Consider the following 18,542-nt stretch of genomic DNA (forward strand, 5'->3'; position numbering starts at 1 on the left):
TAGTCAAAAGTAAAAACAATAAAAACTGGCACCAACATGCCCCAGATATTGGAATTAACAGACAAGGGTTTTAAAGCAGCTATTATAAATATATGTTCAAGGATTTCAAAGATGGTCATAATGAATGAACAAATGGGGAATCTAATAGAGAAATAGAAGCTATGTAAAAAAAAGAAATGGAACTTTAGAATTTAAATGTTCAGTATCTGAAATGAAAAGTTCAGTTTGAAGACAGCAGAGGAAATAATCAGTGAACCTGAAGACAGATCAACAGAAAATATCCAATCTGAAGAACAAAAAGATAAAGGAAAGGGGAAAATTAACAATGCTTCAGGGACAAAAAAAAAAAAAACACACAGGACAAACCCAAGGGACAATATCAAGCAGTTTAACATACAGGTAATTGGAGTCCCAGGAACAAGGAGAGACAAAACAGAGCAGAAAACATATTAGAAGTAATAATGGCCTAAAATTCTCCAATTTCATGAGACATATTGACTTACTGACCTAAGAATCTCGGCAAATCCCAAGCAGAACAAATACAAAGCAAATCAGCTAAGCACATCACAGTCAAACTAACTGCTGAAATCCAAAGATAAAAAGGAAGCTTTAAAGCAATCAGAGGAAGGAGAAAAGACTTACATAACGGAGAACAATCATCAGAAACAATGAAGGCCAGAAGACAAAGGAATGACGATCTTTAAAGTGCTGAAAGAAAAAAATGTTCAGTTCTGAATTCTATAGAGATAGAAAAGATCCTTCAAAAATGAGGGCGAGGGCTTCCCTGGTTGCGCAGTGGTTGGGAGTCCACCTGCTGATGCAGGGGACGCGGGTTCGTGCCCCGGTCCGGGGGGATCCCACGTGCCGCGGAGTGGCTGGGCCCGTGGGCCGTGGCTGCTGCGCCCGCGCATCCAGAGCCTGTGCTCCGCGGCGGGAGAGGCCACAGCAGTGAGAGGCCCGCGTACCGCAAAAAAAAAAAAAAAAAAAAATGAGGGTGAGATAAAAATATTTTTAGATAGAGCAAATAGAGAAGTTGTTCTTGGCAAATCTGTACTGCAAGAAATGCTAAGGGAAGTTCTTCGGGATAAGGAGAAATGACACTAGATGGAAATTTGGATCTACAGAAGGAGATGAAGAACAATTATAATGGTAAGCATATGGGTGATAAAAGACTATCTTTGCCAAAGCAATCGTGAGAGAAAAAAACGGAGCTGGAGGAATCAGACTCCCTGACTTCAGACTATACTACAAAGCTACAGTAATCAAGACAATATGCTACTGGTACAAAAACAGAAATATAGATCAATGGAACAGGATAGAAAGCCCAGAGATAAACCCAAGCACCTATGGTCAACTAAGCTATGGCAAAGGAGGCAACAATATACAATGGAGAAAAGACAGTCTCTTCAATAAGTGGTGCTGGGAAAACTGGACAGCTACATGTAGGCGAATGAAATTAGAACATTCCCTAACACCATACACAAAAATAAACTCAAAATGGATTAAAGACCTAAATGTAAGACGGGACACTATAAAACTCTTAGAGGAAAACACAGGAAGAACACTCTTTGACATAAATCACAGCAAGATCTTTTTGGACCCACCTCCTAAAGTAATGGAAATAAAAACAAAAATAAACAAATAGGACCTAATGAAAATTAAAAGCTTTTGCTCAGCAATGGAAACTATAAACGAGACAAAAAGACAACCCTCAGAATGGGAGAAAATATTTGCAAATGAGTCAACGGACAAAGGATTAATCTCCAAAATATATAAACAGCTGATGCAGCTCAATATTTAAAAAAAAAAACCCAATTAAAAAAGGGGTGGAAGACCTAAATAGGCATTTCTCCAAAGAAGACACAGAGATGGCCAAGAGGCACATGAAAAGCTACTCAACATCACTAATTATCAGAGAAATGCAAATCAAAACTATAATGAGGTGTCACCTCACACTGGTTAGAATGGGCATCATCAGAAAATCTACAAACAGCAAATGCTGGAGAGGGTGCGGAGAAAAGGAAACCCTCTTGCACTGTTGGTGGGAATGTAAATTGATACAGCCACTATGGAGAACAGTATGGAGGTTCCTTAAAATCTAAAAATAGAATTACCATATGACCCAGCAATCCCACTACTGGGCACACACCCAGAGAAAACCATAATTCAAAAAGACACATGCACCCCAATGTTCACTGAAGCACTATTTACAATAGCCAGGTCATGGAAGCAACCTAAATGCCCATTGACAGACGAATGGATAAAGAAGATGTGGTACATATATACAATGGAATATTACTCAGCCATAAAAAGGAACGAAACTGGGTCATTTGTAGAGACGTGGATGGACATAAAGTCTGTCATACAGAGTGAAGTAAGTCAGAAAGAGAAAGGGCAAATATCGTATATTAACGCATATATGTGGATGGAATCTAGAAAAATGGTACAGATGAACCGGTCTGCAAGGCAGAAATAGACACAGATGTAGAGAACAAACGTATGGACACCAAGGGGGGAAAGCGGTGGTGGTGGGATGAATTGGGAGACTGGGGTTGACATATATACACTAATATGTATAAAATAGATAACTAATAAGAACCTGATGTATAAAAAATAAATAAATAACATTCCAAAAAAAAGGCTATCTTTTTTCTTAATTTCTCCAAGTGACAACTGTTTAAAGTGAAATGACAATTGTATTGTGGGGTTTATAAAGTATGTAGTTTTAAAGTACATGACATTACTAGCACAAACGATAAAAGGGGACAAATGGATTTATACTGTCACAAGGGTCTCACATTTTATGTGAAGTGATATAATACTAACACTAGCTAGCCAGTGGTAAGTTAAGGATGCATATTCTAATCCCTAGAGCAACCACTAAATAAACAGTATAAAAAGCTATACCTAAAAAGCCAACAGAGGGATTAAAATGGAATATAAAAGCAATCGGCCAAACACGGTGACCTAATTCTCTATCATGCTGGGTAAAAGCATGTGACCAGAAATGTTTCAGTCTATCACCAATCACATTCAACATTAGTCTGAACCCTTTTCCTGTAAAGTATCATTATTAAGAGAATATTTTACTATCATTCTGCTCCTTCTCAGTAATTACTGACATGCCACATAATGAGAAGAAATCTAGCCTAGCTAATGATGTCAATGAGGCTTTCTGCCCACCATCCTATGGTTCCCAAGCAGATTAGACATTCTCTATTCACAGCCCACTCTTTCCATCTCCTTGCCTCTCTTAAATCCTGGCTTTCCCCCATGGACTTCATTTCTCCTGCAGCTCTTTCAAGTAGAGCCTGTTCATTCTTTGAAACCCCATGAACAAGGGTCCCAAGGTAACCCTCCTGTCTCGCTCCCCAAAGTTCCTCTAGACCATTACTCTTTCAAATTATTATGGAACATTTTTCTGAAACTCATATTGTTCAGCTACATTGCATCTCTTACCTTCTTCATCCCTGTCACAAATAATTGCCTGAGCACACATTGAGCAAAAACGTGGGCATTCCTCCCCCAACACTAGTGCCATCATTCTAAGTCAAGTCAAGGTTCACATGAACAGTTCATCTAATGCTTAGCCTCATAGTTCCCTGATCCTTTAAATGCCAATGGCCTTGCTACTTTCTCGAACTCATACGCTGGAGCTGCTCCAATCTGAAATACCTAGTCCCTTCCTCCCCTCCTGATCTAAGAACTTCCTTCTTGGTTTCTCTTCCTTCCCTATCAACCCAGCTCACTTCCATGGTCCTGATGGCATTCATGTCCTACATTTCCCCTAGAGCTCCCCTGAACCTGGATCAAGCCAATCCTATGCCTTCACTGCGTCAATACCTAGCCTACTGAGGGGTGTTGGAGAAAACCGCACAACCATGCAAATTAAGGCTTCACAAGCTCATGTTTTGCCTTCTCTCAGCTGGGTCCTACCTGGGCTCCCTGCTTCCAGTCTCACCTTCCTCCAGTCTATACTCCACCCCTGCCTGCACAGGACCCTAGGAGTTACAGAGAGTTCTAGACAGGAGTTACAGTGTTCTAGATAGGGAGGAGAAGCTAGCTCTCAATCAGGAGGCGTGTCTATGCAAGCATTTCTAACAAGAACTCCAAGAAAGAAACCTGAATGTCCAAGGCCTAGTAACTTGGCTGTGATTTCTTTTCTCATTACAACTATTTACTTTCATATCCATTTTGAATTCATAATTTTGAATTTTTTTTCTTAAAGAAGGTCTCTAAATTGTATAAATTTCAGGACCCACGAAACCTGGATCCATCCCTGACCAATTACTGTCAACGTGCTCTTTCTAAAATGCAAATCTGTCTCTCTTCTCTGCTTAAAATCCTCATACATTTGCACCTGGAAATAATGAAGGGTCTATGTGCCACACAAAGGAATCAGAAGTTCTTCCTGTATGTTCCTCTTAGAGACCCCAGATTATATGATATATGCTGGTAACTCCCACATCTGTTAACACTCGTTTCCAACTTTCTCTCTTAAGCTCCAGACCAAATTTTCAACTGTTTACTCAACAGATCTCTTTGAAAATCCTGAAAGCAACTCACATTCAACATGCCCAAAATTGAAACAATCATCTCTTCTTGGTCCCCGCACTGCTGAGACTCTAAGTTCTCAGTCTCAGAAATATCATTATCCATTCAGCCTTTTCGGCTACAAATGGAGTCAACTCCAGACATTCCTTCTCTCCTACTTCCAACAGTCCCTCTGTTACTACCTCTTACCCATCTTCCCTGAAAAATGTCTCTGGGCACTGCCCTCTCCTCTTCACCTCTCTGCCAGGCTTTATTTATCGTTTCCCAAAGTAAGGTACGCACGCCACTGGTGTAAGCAAGGTGACTGGAGGTGGCACGTGGATGTGCCTCTTAAAAATAGCCATATGTGTATTTTAATGTGTCCTGGGAAAAACATAACTATCAAAAACTGTAGTTTCTTTTCAAAAATAAACGCATTTAAGTATAAAAAGGGAGGTGATTTAAAGAAAATTGTTAACACTAATGCGAGTGGTATGTGGATACCCGAAACTGTAAAAACGGTCTGGGAATGCCTGAAGTTTGGGAACACTGCCTGGTTCATGGCTCATCATCTCAGGAGGAGATGCTCCAACCACCTCCCACTGGTCTCCCTGCCAACAAGTTCTCGCCCTCTAGACTATCCTCCACATAGCTGCCAGCTTCACTTTCCTAGAAAACAAAGTCAATAACATTTTCCCTGCTTTAAAATCTTTGTGGAATCCCTACAACATATAAAATAAATCCAAACTCCTCCACTTGGAATGCAAGGCCTTCATTCCTAAGACACTAAGTTGTTCACTGTGCCCTGGAAACACCAAGTCCCTTGACGCATGCCTTAGAACAGGCTTTTCCCGCTGCCCTTCCCTCTTACTGGCAAATCCCTCCTCGTTCACTGCAACCCACCTCAAGGGTCACCTCCTTTGGGATGCCATCCCTAAGTCCCAGGCAGGGTTGGTTGCTCCTTCTGTGCTCCCACTCTCTGATGCCACTTAAATATCATAATTTTTTGCTCTAAGTGTGTGGGTCGATATAACTAGAATACGAAGTTATCTTATTCATTTTTGCATTGGAAAGTGTATATTATATTAAATGTAGGATAAATAAGTGAATAAATAAATGAAGGAATAAAGTTCTACTTTTAAATACATCAATAAAAATATATAGGAATGGATGGGCAAAAAGGAGTATGGGGGATGGAGTCCTCTGTTATCGCTGGTGAAGAATAAAAAACAGGAAGAGATATGGGAAAAAGAGAAAGAGGAGGGAAAAAAGGAGAAACAGAGGAAGGCTCAATAACAGAGGAAAAGGAAGAAAGAGACCTGGGAAGGAGACAGGGAGGCCCTTTACATTTGGTGGTGAGTACACAAGCATCGTAACCTATCCACTGAATTCCTTCAGCAAATATTTACTGACAGCCTGCCCGCTGTGTGGTCCTGTGCCAGGTGCACATGGCCCCTTCTCTGACTGCTCCCCTGTGAATACAGGGACCCCTAGTTGCTCAATCAGACAGACCCTGCTCCAGAGGGAAGGTGTCGCCTTCCTGGACCCTCCTGACCCCTGAGTCCCTGACACTGTCCCTTACCTGCGCTCTGGACAGCACAGGGGCCTGGTGACGCCCTCTCCCCTCCGGCCACTCCTCCTCCTTCCTTGGCCGTGTGTCCCTTAAACATGGGGGTTCCTCGGATTCTGGCTGAGAGCCTCTCCTCTTCTCTCTCTACAAACTCTCCCTTCCAGAGCTGGGCTCTCATTCACCACCTCGATACGAATGGCTCCCAAACCCTTAGCTCCAGCTCAGAGCCCAGTCCAAAGCATGAGTCCCACACATCAAAGCCTCCCGGACATCTCCAGATGGTGGTCCCACAGGCCCCTCAAGCTAATCTGCCCCTGAGCTGAACACAGCATGCTCCACGCCTGGTTCTCATTCACTGAGGACCTACAAAGTGCCAGGCTCAGGGGAGCGAACAGGAGCTTCTGGAGTGTGCAATTAGTGAGGGAGATGGACCCAAATAATTACACAGACATACAGTTACAAACCGTGGTTGGGGTGACAGGAAAAAAAGTAAAAAAGAAAAAGAAAACACCACCACCAACAAAAAAACACTACCAGAATACAATGCAGGGAGCTAAGTTAAATGAGAAGGTAATATTCTCATTAAATAGAAGAAGGGATATTCAAGCTGAACCCAAAGAAGAAGTTGGAGTCAGCCCAGCAAAGAGCATGGGTAAGTATTCCAGGGAATATTCTATTCTGTTCTACTCTGTTCTATTCTGGGGAATTACAGTACTCTAAGGAACCAGAATAGGGAACTGTACAAGCAAAGTAACGACTCCCTGTGACTGCCACAAGGTAGCCGCTGTGAATGAGGCTGGAGACATACATAGGAAGGCCCAAATCACAAAGGGGCAAAGTAAGCATTTGGGATTTTTTGTTTTAAGGGCAATGGGTGTCCTTTAAAGGGTTTTGAGTGTGAAATGAATGATGCGTATTTTATAAAACCACCAGAGCTGACTGCAGGAGGGCAATAATACAAAAGGAGAGACCAGTTATGAGGCAACTGACTCAGTCCAGGAGAGTTTATAGTGGTTTAAGCCATTTCTCTAATTCTCAATTTATTTTTTTCCTAACAGAATACTATTTACAGCCAAAGATTCTGAGAAGTCTTTGCTCTGGGAACCTTGCCTGAATATAAGTCAATTTTCATTGCAACAAAAGTATCATTACCATGAAAATTTTCACATGCCAAAAAAAAAATCTCTAAATATAAGCCAGTAGTCTACTTACCCCCAAAGAAGTCAAACCAAATTCCAATACTATGATTCCATATCTGACCCATACCAAATGGGTCAGGTATGACCTATGGCTGTTAATCATGTGTATGCAAATTAGGAACACTGAGAAGACTACAACAGGTATTCTCATCTTACTTGAGGCAACGCAGTAGTAATAGATCACAGGCACTAACTGGGCTTGTATCATTGATCCACTTACACACACTTATATTAAGCATCTAGCATACACTTGTAATTACTAGAATCTGGGTGACAATCTCTTATTTTGTGAAATCAAAAGACATTTTCTAAATCCTATCAGATCATGACTAATTCAAAATTACTTCCATGATTTCTCTCCTAGAGTTACCAGGATCTAATACACACACACACACACACACACACACACACACACACACACACAAAATCTATCCTTAGAGGAACCGAGGAATTTTTAGGACATAAATTAAGTGTGAACACTGCAAACTACTGATCTACTAAGCCCCCCCTTAAAAAGGATGAGCCAGAAGAGTTCCAAGCCATCAATACTATACTCAAGCACTTCTCAGAGGTTTCCTGACCAGAAAACATAAACGCATAGAGAGAGAAGTGTAATGGTTGCACTGAAGATGCATCAGTGAAAGACAATGCTAGAAAAATATTGAAAGGTCACAGTCTAAACTTCATAATATTACCAATTATTTCAGTGTCATATAAGAAATGTTGGTCTCACATGGTTCATTTCTCAAAAAAGGCAAGGGGGCTGGTTTTTGAATATTTGAAAAACATCACACTGCTTGTAAAAGTCACTGAGGACCACTATTCCATCGCCTGTATGGTCAACTGCTCCACTAACAAATCCCACGTGCCATGCTCTCTCCTTGGCCTCCAAAACTTGGCATATGCTCATCCCTCTACTTGGAATGTTCTCCCCTCCTTGGCCCATCCTGGCCCCTTCCCTTGGCTAACTTCTAGTCATCCTTCAAGTCTCAACTCAAACATGATTTTTTCCTAGAAAACCGTTCCAGATTTCCCCAAAAGTAAAAGGCCTCGATGAAGGCATTCGCATATCTTTCTGTGTTCACCCCCACCTGGCACTTAATTCTCTGCAGCCCCCAGATCGAGGTTCAGAGAGGACAGGGAGCATGTCTGGTTTGTCACTGTACTGCCAGTGCCAAGCACAATGCCTGGCACACAGAAAGCTCTCAATCAAGTTTCATAAGCAAATGAAGGAAGAAATGAGTGGATGTTACCTTCTACTCCAAGGTCACTGAGGTCACCAAGGTCACTCCTTGCCCTCCTCATTTTTCTACCCATATGCCCCAGAACAACAAAATGATGTTAAGTCAGCAACTAAGGATCACTCTTTGGAAAGACAGCCAATCTCTAGACAGAGGGTTAGATTTTGAAAAGAAGATGAAAAGGTATTAGCAAACAACTGGTCAAGGAGACACACAAAATGGGTCTTAAGCAGCACAAAGAATTCTCACCAAAAGGATTTTTCATCCAAATGTTTCTTTGCCCTAAGAGCCAGTTAGTTCAATGAAATAAGAATATCTCTGTATCTCGAACAGAACGGCAATTGAAGATAAACTGAAAATACCTTCTAATTCTCATGTGACACAGTTAATGACAATAATAGTTAGCACGCGGCGGGCGCTGTCCTAAGAGCTTTGTACATTCTCTTATTTAATCCTCCAGCAACACTAGGAGATAGCTACTACTATTATTCCATTCAGCAGATGAGCAACAGGCTCAGAGTGGTTAAGTAACTTGCCTAGAACATACACCGAGGAATTGGCAGAGCTGGGATTAAAGACAAAATGATCATCGTTTCTACTTCTTAGGTTGTGTAGATAATAACAGTGGCTAACTTAAGGGAGCACTGAGCTAAATAAACTCTTACATGTAGTTCTGACTTAACCCTCCCCACAGGTGAGGGAGAGAATTTTAAGTGATCTTCAAGCACCATATTTCTGGTAGGAAGCCAGCTTTACACGTAATACACAGTAGAAGGAGGCACGAGGCATCGTACTGCAGCGCTGAAAGAGACCGAGTAAGCGCTGGAGGAGAATCTTGAGACGCTATTTCCAATCGCATGATCTACCCCGGGGATGACGTTCCCGCCCACATAGTGGCCAGCCCCAGGGATGGGTCGGGAATGCACATCTGCCCACCCCGAGGGAGAGTTCAAAAGTGAGGCATACGGAGCATGACCTAAAGATGAAGTGTGGAAAACGCATTCCTCGTCAACGGGTTCCACGTCGGATTCCCCGCATCCCTCTCCTACGACGTTATCAGAAGCATCATTCAATCCAGCCCATTGGAGAGGGACTACGAAAAAGGCTGAAAAATGTGACTAATCTAGGAAAGTTATTTTTGTGAGAAAGAAGAAAAATGTCACCAAAAAGGGTCAGCAGATAACCCTAGCTGGGCTGAAAATAACTGCCCGTTGGCAGACCAGTCAGGAACAGGCAGAGGGCAAGAGACGTAATGCAACGTGCCAGGGAAGCTCCAGCTGAGTAGAGCTGCTGGGGGATGAGGAAACTGGCCTAATTTGGGAACATGAGCCCAGCAGCATTTCTCAGATTCCTGCAAGAGAATCTGGCTGAGTGTCAGTTCTGCGTCCTAGGAGGAGCACCAAAGAGATGGGGGGCGGAGGAGGAAGAGAAAGAGAACAGCTGTGTCTCAAACACTTTTCCAGACAAGTGGACGAATAAGGATAATCAAGTGAGAACTTACTCCCTCACCAAAAGGATTCCAAGAGGAAAACCCAAAAGTCTCTCAGCTCCCGCCAAAAGCCTTTCTCTACTGGGAGGTCTGTGCATCTAACTACCCAGCAGGTAGGAAAAGTTAGGTGGTGTTTAAGAGTCTGTCTGGAGTCTCAGGGAGTACAGCCAGACGTCAGCTGAATGACTGTGGACAAGTCACTCGACTCCCTGAAATCTCAGTGTCGTCACAGCTAAAATGAGACAATAAGTACAGTAACTACTTTAAGAGTTACCACGGGGCTTAAATAGGCTAGTGTGTATAATTGACAGAGAGGTAGGAACTGTCCCAATGTCAGCTATAATTATTATTATTACAAGGACAATCTGCAAAATGGAAGTTAAGCTACAAACTGCTTTAGACCCAAGTGAGAAATGCTCATCCAAAAGACAGGCCAGGGAATTCCCTGGTGGTCCAGTGGTTAGGACTCTGCTCTCTCACTGCCGAGGACCTGGGTTCAATCCCTGGTCAGGGAACTAAAATCCCACAAGCCACGTGCGGCAGCCCCAAAAATAAAAACAAAAAACAGGCCAGTCCTGAGGGGTTTTGCCCTGAGATTCCTTTTTCCCAGCTTCAGCGTATGGTAGTGTAACTTGATGGTAGAAAGCGTCCAGGTCTTTTCTTGAGGTTGTGTAGGAGAAGCATCATTTGAATGATAGAAGGTGAAAGTTCAGGCATAGAAATCCAGTTTAATTCTCAGAGCTGCTCTGCCCAGAAAAAGTTATTCACTGCAGATGTGAAGATGCTCATCACGGCACCAAAGTCTCCATAATTGTAATGCCAACCTGAACTGCTAACTGAACTACGCATCTAGGGATCCAAGCCTGATTTGTGACAGGTGGTAAAAAAAAACAAACACAAAAAAGCAGAGGGATGCAGTCATAACCTTTCTTAGTAGTTACCGTTTCTTGAGAGGTGCCTGTGTGCTGGCACCTTTACGTGCATTACCTAATTTGACCTGCACAACAACCTGAAAGAAGCAGGCATGACGCTAAGCAACTCTGAGCTAGTGAAACTACAGGAAGAGTTCATCTTTCTGGTTAATCAGTATGATTAGGCAGGTAAATTCTTTGAAATTATTTGAAAATTTACAGATTGACCAAGCAATAAAGAGACCTTTCCTCTTCTTTCAGAGAGGGAGGAAGAGTCTAATTACCTGGGCTGAGCCACAGGTATCCTCCAGGCAGAAAGCCCCGAGGGGTTACTGAGAAAACAGGAAGAAGGAAAAGATGGAGGCAAGATTTGACACAGGCAACTGCATCAGATGTCTTGGAACTTGAGGGCATACAAATTTTCACTGAACTCTACACAACCCCAAATTAGAAAATGGGAGAGGAATGTGGATTTTTTATTTTTATTTTTTTTGCTACTAAAAATAATTCTTTCCTTTTATACCCAAGCCTATAAGAAAAAAAACAACAAAAAACAAACTCTGTATAAATTCTATTTTTTTTTTAAAATTGATATGTCAGTCGCAAACTGCCTACTCAACAGTCATTCCTCTTCTCCTTAACCCCAAAACCCCAATGTGATGGGTGTGGCAACGTGCCCAGCTGAGAAAGCCCTTGAAATTTAGGTGGCTTTAAGACCCAGTTCTGACCAATGACATGTAACTAGAAGTCTACTTGGTGAGGTCTCTGGCTATCATTTTCCTGATAAGAAGGGACATACTTCGTTGGCATGAACCCTGAAGTCTTCCACTCTTCCCCATCTCCTCACCTAAAATACAGACTGGATCCCTGGGGAACAACCAGCCATCGTGTCAGCAACCATGAGAACAAGTTACAAGTTCCAGATGGCAGAGCAAGTGTCTAGACGGGGTGAGGGTAACGCAGGACCTTCTCCAGTGACCGCACCCACCCTGCCCTCCACCGGACTTCTTGCTGTGAGAAAAATCACTCCTGCCTGCTCCAAACCCTGGGGCTGAGTTTCTGATGCATATAGCCAAATTCAATGCCGATAAGGATACCTGAAAATCAATCCATCCTAAAAGAGCAGGAGTTTTAACTTGAATGGAAACAGGAGCCAGGTAGATCAGATGTCAGTAAATCTGACCAGGTGTATTCAAGTAAGAAATGGTGAGCTGGACAGGGCAGGCCCAGCGTACGCAAGCACCGTTCTCAGCTGCAGCCAACTGCTGCCGCGTGGGGATGCCAGCCCAGCATTCCTGCTGTGCCAGAACTTCTGGTTTCGAAGAGGAGCCCTAAATCTGGACTTTCACGTCAATTTTCCTAATTTAGAAATGATAACAACCAAGTTTTAAAAAATGTTTAAGTTTGTACAGATCAAAGAAGACACGGTTGTAGGCAAAATTCAGCCTGAAGGCCACCAGTTTTTAACCGTAGAGAGGGTTAAGGCACAATAACAGAACACCCGAGCTCTGGAGAGACAATAATGGTGAGCAGTTATATACTGAGCACTTATGGGTCAGACTGTGTTAAGGGCTTTCTTTATACCTGTTACCTTGTTTTTTCTTTCTGGCCACCCTATCAAGTACGTAATACTAACCCTGTTTTATCAATGAGGAAACTGAGGCTTGAAGAGGTTAAGTAACTTGCTGAGCCATAGAGCTAACATGTGGCAGGGCCAGGATTTCAGCCCAGGGCTGTCTAACCACAAGGCCTGTGCTCTTATCCACCCTTCAGGAGGCATGCCCGCTGCATCTGGAAGCCCAAAACCTGCTTCAGGTCACTACTAGTCAGCCTGTGGAGAAATGAGTAGCAACCCTTGGAGAGACTTCCAAATCGCTTCTAAAAGAGACTCAGGGGCTTCCCTGGTGGCGCAGTGGTTGAGAGTCCGCCTGCCGATGCAGGGGACATGGGTTCGTGCCCCGGTCCGGGAGGATCCCACATGCTGTGGAGCAGCTGGGCCCGTGAGCCGTGGCCGCTGAGCCTGAGCGTCCTGAGCCTGTGCTCCGCAACGGGAGAGGCCACAATAGTGAGAGGCCCGCGTACCGCAAAAAAAAAAAAAAAAAAAAGAGACTCAGGCTCACATCCTCCTTCTGTGCGGCCCTTTAATAACAAGAGCAGAGCTCCATCCAAATATTCTCTTGTTCACTACTTACTGAATGAATGAACATTTGTACAGCGCCTTTCAGTTTACTGAAGTGCTTTTAAATAGTATCTCACTTAATCCTCACATCAACTTGGTAGTATTGTTACCACTGTTTGACAGATAATGAAATGGAGGATTGGAGAGATTAGTGGAGTTGTTCAAGACCCAGGCAATTAGCAGAGCCCACGCTCAAGCCCAGGTTTTCAGATGCCAAGCCTGCCTTCCCGCTATTCCAGCACACCTGGAAGCTGCTCCGCTTCCTCCACGGAGCTCCCCATCCCGCCAGCTCACTTTAAAATCATCATTTGCTTGAACTAATTCCTATATAACTCTAAAGTAACTCCAATATGTCTGACAGCCCCCAGGTACCATATTTACGTTTTCATGAATAGCTTCATCCTAGAATATAGTCAGTGAAAGGACAAAAATAAATATATCAAGTAATACATTCAGAACTGGAATGTAAATGGGCACACACACATGAGTCTTAGAATCTAATCTTAGAAAGAAACAGCCAAAAAGGCCCACACAGCACAATGTGCATCTGGCCCCAGGGGAGGCTGCCCACGCTGCTTTAAACCTCAATTCAGGGAGAGAAGGAATCCTGGAATTCTGACTGGCATTTTGCTGTCAGAGGCACCAGCTGGGTGAAGAACAGAATGACTTTTCTTTTTTCTTTCTTTTTTTTAAAAAATAAATTTATTTATTTTTGGCTGCATTGGGTCTTCGCTGCTGCATGCGGGCTTTCTCTAGTTGCGAGAGCAGGGGCTACTCTTTGCTGCGGTACGTGGGCTTCTCACTGCGGTGGCTTCTCTTGTTGCGGAGCACGGGCTCTAGGCACGTGGGCTCAGTAGTTGTGGCTCGCGGGCTCTAGAGCGCAGGCTCAGTAGTTGTGGCGCACGGGCTTAGTTGCTCCGTGGCATGTGGGATCTTCCCGGAGGGCTCAAACCTGTGTCCCCTGCACTGGCAGGTGGATTCTTAACCACTGTGCCACCAGGGTAGTCCCCAGAATGACTTTTTGTCATCTTCCAGAAAAAATACTAAGGACCAGATGGGGCCAAAAAAAAAAAGGTACATGCCTCTGCAGAAATAAGTAGGTATTCTAGAAAGGCTGAAACCCTGACAGGTTCATCACAGTCTGCGACTTTGGAGTTAGGTGCTCACAGTACTGACTCTCCCTTGAGCCGAGGGGAAGGGCACAGGTAGGTGAACCAGGCCTACTGACCCCAGCTTGGTAGCTGATTTGGTGTGGGTGCCACAGAGGCTTCAAGGCCATCAGGACATCCCGGCCCATCTCAGACTCACTCACCTCACCACTAAGGTGGCTATAACCTCCTTCACAATTGGGTAGGCTTGTAATTAGCCTCTGTGACTGCCAGTGATCACGAGAATATAAGTTCCATTACGGCAGGGGATTTGGCTCTTGTTCACTGAAATATGCCAACCCCCTAAAATGGTGCCTGACACTCAGTAAGCTTCAGTAAATACTTGTTAAATCAATGAATTAATGATCTGGTGTTGGGACGGATCCTCCAAAGGCCAAGAGTAGACTTCCACTGATCCAGTCATTGGCTTGCCCATCCATTGCAGTTCAAGCTCCTTGAGATCCAGGGTTGGGTCTAGTATATCGTCTTTCACTATCTCACTCCATTATACCCCCTTAACTGTGTCTCCAGTGTGCCACAGTCTGCCACCCCTGACCCTGTGACGCTCTTATTTAGCTTCTAAGAGCCCCTCATCACACACTATGTACTTCACCCCCTCACCCTGTGCAGTGTCAATGGCATGCCTGCTCCGTGCCAGGCACTGCGATAAACAAAGGCGGACGAAGGTGAAACACAACCGTCGCCTTCCAAAAGCTCACATCTTCTGAGGGAGCCAGGCACATAAATAATTAGAATACAATGTAATAAGCTCTACAATGGAGGTGCTATGGTCAAAGTGACAAACTGACAACCCTCAGGCCTAATCTAGCCCATATGGTGATTTAAATCTTATAATTAGTCGCTAACCTCTAAAAACGTGTTGCTTTCACATAAAATTTTAGACTGCCATCTCTTGGAAAAATCAGAAGAGCTGGCAGTACTGGACCTATATTCCCCACAGCATCAGCTGGCTGTGGCTAGATAGTGGTTACCCTTTGGAGGGTACACGTGGCCTCTGGTTTTTCCACAATCCCCCCACAGTCTCTCCCTACCGTCTTCAGGCAATGAGGCCAAGGTTCAGTCACCAGCTTTTCTGTGTTGGCATGGCTGTTATCTGAGAGGAGGAATGATTCTCTGTACCCATATTTCTACAATCAGTGAGAAAATGAAAGATAAACTAAAGGTCCATGTGGAACACTTAAAGACATGGTAGATACCTTATTTCTGATGAAAGTGAAGGATATTCCCACCTATGTGATATGTAAGTCAAATGTGTCTGTATCTTGTCCCCAGCATGCTGTACTCGGGCACCTGCATGGCCCATAAGGCCTCCCAGCAGAGATGCCCTCATCTGTTATAAACCTACTGTAGGCCAATGAGCTGGGCAACTGAGAAGCCAGGTTGCCTGTTGCCCAGAAACTCACTGTCTAGTGGGCCAGGCACATAGAAAGAAAATTAGTGCATAATGTGAGATGTTCTATAACAGGTACTATGGGAACTGAGAAGTAGCAGCCCTAAGTCGGCCTGGAGAAGTTAGGAAGAGCTGACAGCGAGGATTACCCTGAAGCCAGCTCTTGAAAAGGGCAGAGTTTTTTCAAATGGGCAGAGGAGGGTGAAAAGAAGTTCTGAGTAAACCGCTGAAAATAGTGCCCTGGCATTAAGAGCAATGCTCATCAAGATTACCCACCCTCTGCAAAGAGGCTGGATAAATTCCCACGATTCCAGGCCACTTGGAAAAGTTTCCAGGAAAGTAAGTCCAGTACGGATCCCCTTCCTGCCTGAAAACTGTAGAAAGCGCAGGTCACCACCAAGAGCAAATGTCCAGTTGTGTAATCCAACTTTACGTCACCAGCATGCCTCCCTGGCGTTTATCTGGCAGGAATAAAAACCCGGATTTTGGCTGGATTTTGAAACCTCCCAGTCCCTTGCTTCAGTTAACGTACAAAACTTCTTCACTGGGAATATAAAGCAATGCACAGAAACTACTCTGGCATCAAAAGAAAAAAGTTCCTCTTTCACTTCTTGCTAACAGGACAAATGCCGAGGAAGGGAATTCCCAAATCAAGATAGGAGGATGGCTGACATTAAAGAGAAGAAGGAGAAAAAAAAATGAAATACCAAATCCTTGCTCACTGAGTAATCGCTAACTCTTAGAGTGCATTTCTTCAGAATTTTTTAACACTCACCTCTGCAGTCAGAGTCGAAGAGGAATTCTTGCCAGTGAGATGATTCTCGGCTTGAGCTGACTCCTGTTGAGCTCGGCGCCCCATCTTGGCTCCCTGTAAGGAGAGATGAGGGGCATTGCTGACCCAAACGTCTTTGAGCCACTATGAGGAAGACAATCCTGCCAAGGTAAGCAAGGACTGCATTTATGATGACATGGTGGAGGATGGGATTTGAGCAACTTGAGTATATACTTAGAAAAGGCTCCAAACCCTTAAAACAAAGTGCCCATGGTCAGTTCTATACAGTAGAGCAGGAAATTCATGTACTGATCACAGTGTTTTCTTTTAATGGCCATAGACCTTTTCTACCCAAAGAAATGCAGCTAGAAATTCCTCTAAAGGGGGCAAGGACCTCATGCCATAGCCCAGGAAGAGTGTGGTCAAGGCTCCCATGTTCCTATGTGGGATTTTATGAAGGCCTAATTTCAAAGCTGTAGCTTGGCACGAAAATAGTTATCCAAAAGGCATTTGGGGGGGAAAGAAATTCCATGGTAACTGAAACCAGAGAAATACAGATAGCATTTGCTTTGACGTGTACACTACTTGGATTTGCACTTACAGTCATTAAAGGAAAGATCTTACAAGAATCTTGAGACATTAGCTTTGGACATCAGACCACTTCAAATTCTGAGTCATCAAATGAACCATCTGCACGTGTTTCCCAAAGCCCTGCTGGGGTGGAGGCTCTGTGTCTCCAATACCTCCCAGCACGTACACAACACATTCTTTAGGCAGACTAGTAGGTGGTGAAATGTTTACATTTTTCTCAAAAAACAAAAAAAAGCCAGCATTAATGTAAGCACTTTTCGATCTCATCTGATGTAGCTTCATTTGATTTCACAGTAACAGTGACTGGGATTCAGGCCATTTTACAAATAAGGAAACTGAGACCCAGGAAAGCAATTAAGTGGCAGATAAATCTAAGAGCTAAATCTTCTTCTACCTTCAAATCCTGAGTTCCTTCCACTATGCCCTGCTGGAATTTCTTTTAAGATGTTCTAAGACCTGACTGCATCAATAAACTGAGAGCGGTTACATGATACCTACATAAAAACCCTTACGTAGTATTTACATGTCTAATTCTAATCAGTCATTTAGGTTTCAGGGATGACAGAAACAAGCTTTCTGACAATAAGCAGCTCGTTTTCTTCCCAAGACAGACAACTGCACTCCTTCACCTATGGCTGCCCTTTTCCATTTATCATAACGTTGGGTTTCTGAATACAGCATACTACATGCAGTGAGTTGTGCTCAAACAAAAATTCAAGGATCTTGTCTTTAAATGCTGTTTGTAGACGGTTTCTCTAATAATTGTCAAGTATTTTAAGGTTTTAAACTTTTTGAAGACCCTGTATAAATCCACAGGAATGACTGGCAGAAAACCTACTTTACTACCTGGTTTTACATGTTTTAAATCTATAGTCTGTTTATTGTTCATCTTCTGCCACTGAAATGTAAGCCCCATGAGGGCAGGGACTTAGTTTTTTTCACTGGTATATCCCGAGCACCTAGGACAACCAATGCCTGACAGACAGAAGGGGCTCAATAAATATTTGCTGAAAGAATGAATTTATAACTACATTCACATCCCCTGGTACTAAAAAAGCTCACATATCAGAAAGGCTTGGTGACATAATATTCTCCTCGGTCAGTCAAGCAACCTGCTTCTTCGTAGAACAATTTGCTCCCAATGCTCGTATCTCCTCTCCAATTACTTAGAGGATCTCCGATGGTACTAGGGCACTTCAAAACACGTAGAGATTCCACAGCAGAAACTAAAGACCTGCCCTGTGGGCCAATCTTTTAGTGACTGTCATCTTTGATAATTTTAAAGGTAAAAAGGCTTGATGAGGCTGTGTTGGAGTTAAAACACACACACACACACACACACACACACACACACACACACACACACACACACACACACACACACACACACACACACACACTGAACTTGGGTCTTGAATCTAGCTCAGCTTATTTATATATAAGCTTGGGTAAATCACAGCCTCAGAAGCAACAGTCGCTAACCTCTTCTAATAACTTA

At 43.4% G+C, this 18,542-nt stretch overlaps 2 protein-coding genes and 1 non-coding gene across 5 annotated transcripts in view; 2 read left to right on the top strand and 1 right to left on the bottom strand.

The window, feature by feature from the left end:
• The window catches only part of IFT43 (intraflagellar transport 43), a 115,146-nt gene that overhangs the window by 69,160 nt on the left and 27,444 nt on the right, over positions 1-18,542 (bottom strand). For all 3 annotated transcript variants that reach the window (XM_060132978.1, XM_060132891.1, XM_060133062.1), the window contains one exon: positions 16,457-16,549. In XM_060132978.1, coding sequence (XP_059988961.1) covers positions 16,457-16,549 — 93 coding nt within the window. The remainder of the gene's footprint in view (positions 1-16,456; positions 16,550-18,542) is intronic.
• On the top strand, positions 10,475-10,547 carry TRNAE-CUC (transfer RNA glutamic acid (anticodon CUC)). Its single transcript has one exon. It is a non-coding gene; the product is annotated as a tRNA-Glu (tRNA).
• TGFB3 (transforming growth factor beta 3) overlaps positions 16,279-18,542 on the top strand; it is a 28,248-nt gene continuing 25,984 nt past the window's right edge. The window contains exon 1 of the mRNA XM_060132732.1: positions 16,279-16,622. The gene's annotated coding sequence lies outside the window, so the exon portion shown is untranslated. The remainder of the gene's footprint in view (positions 16,623-18,542) is intronic.

The sequence above is a fragment of the Lagenorhynchus albirostris genome, chromosome 1 (assembly GCF_949774975.1).
Source record: "Lagenorhynchus albirostris chromosome 1, mLagAlb1.1, whole genome shotgun sequence".
Taxonomy (NCBI): Eukaryota; Metazoa; Chordata; class Mammalia; order Artiodactyla; family Delphinidae; genus Lagenorhynchus; species Lagenorhynchus albirostris.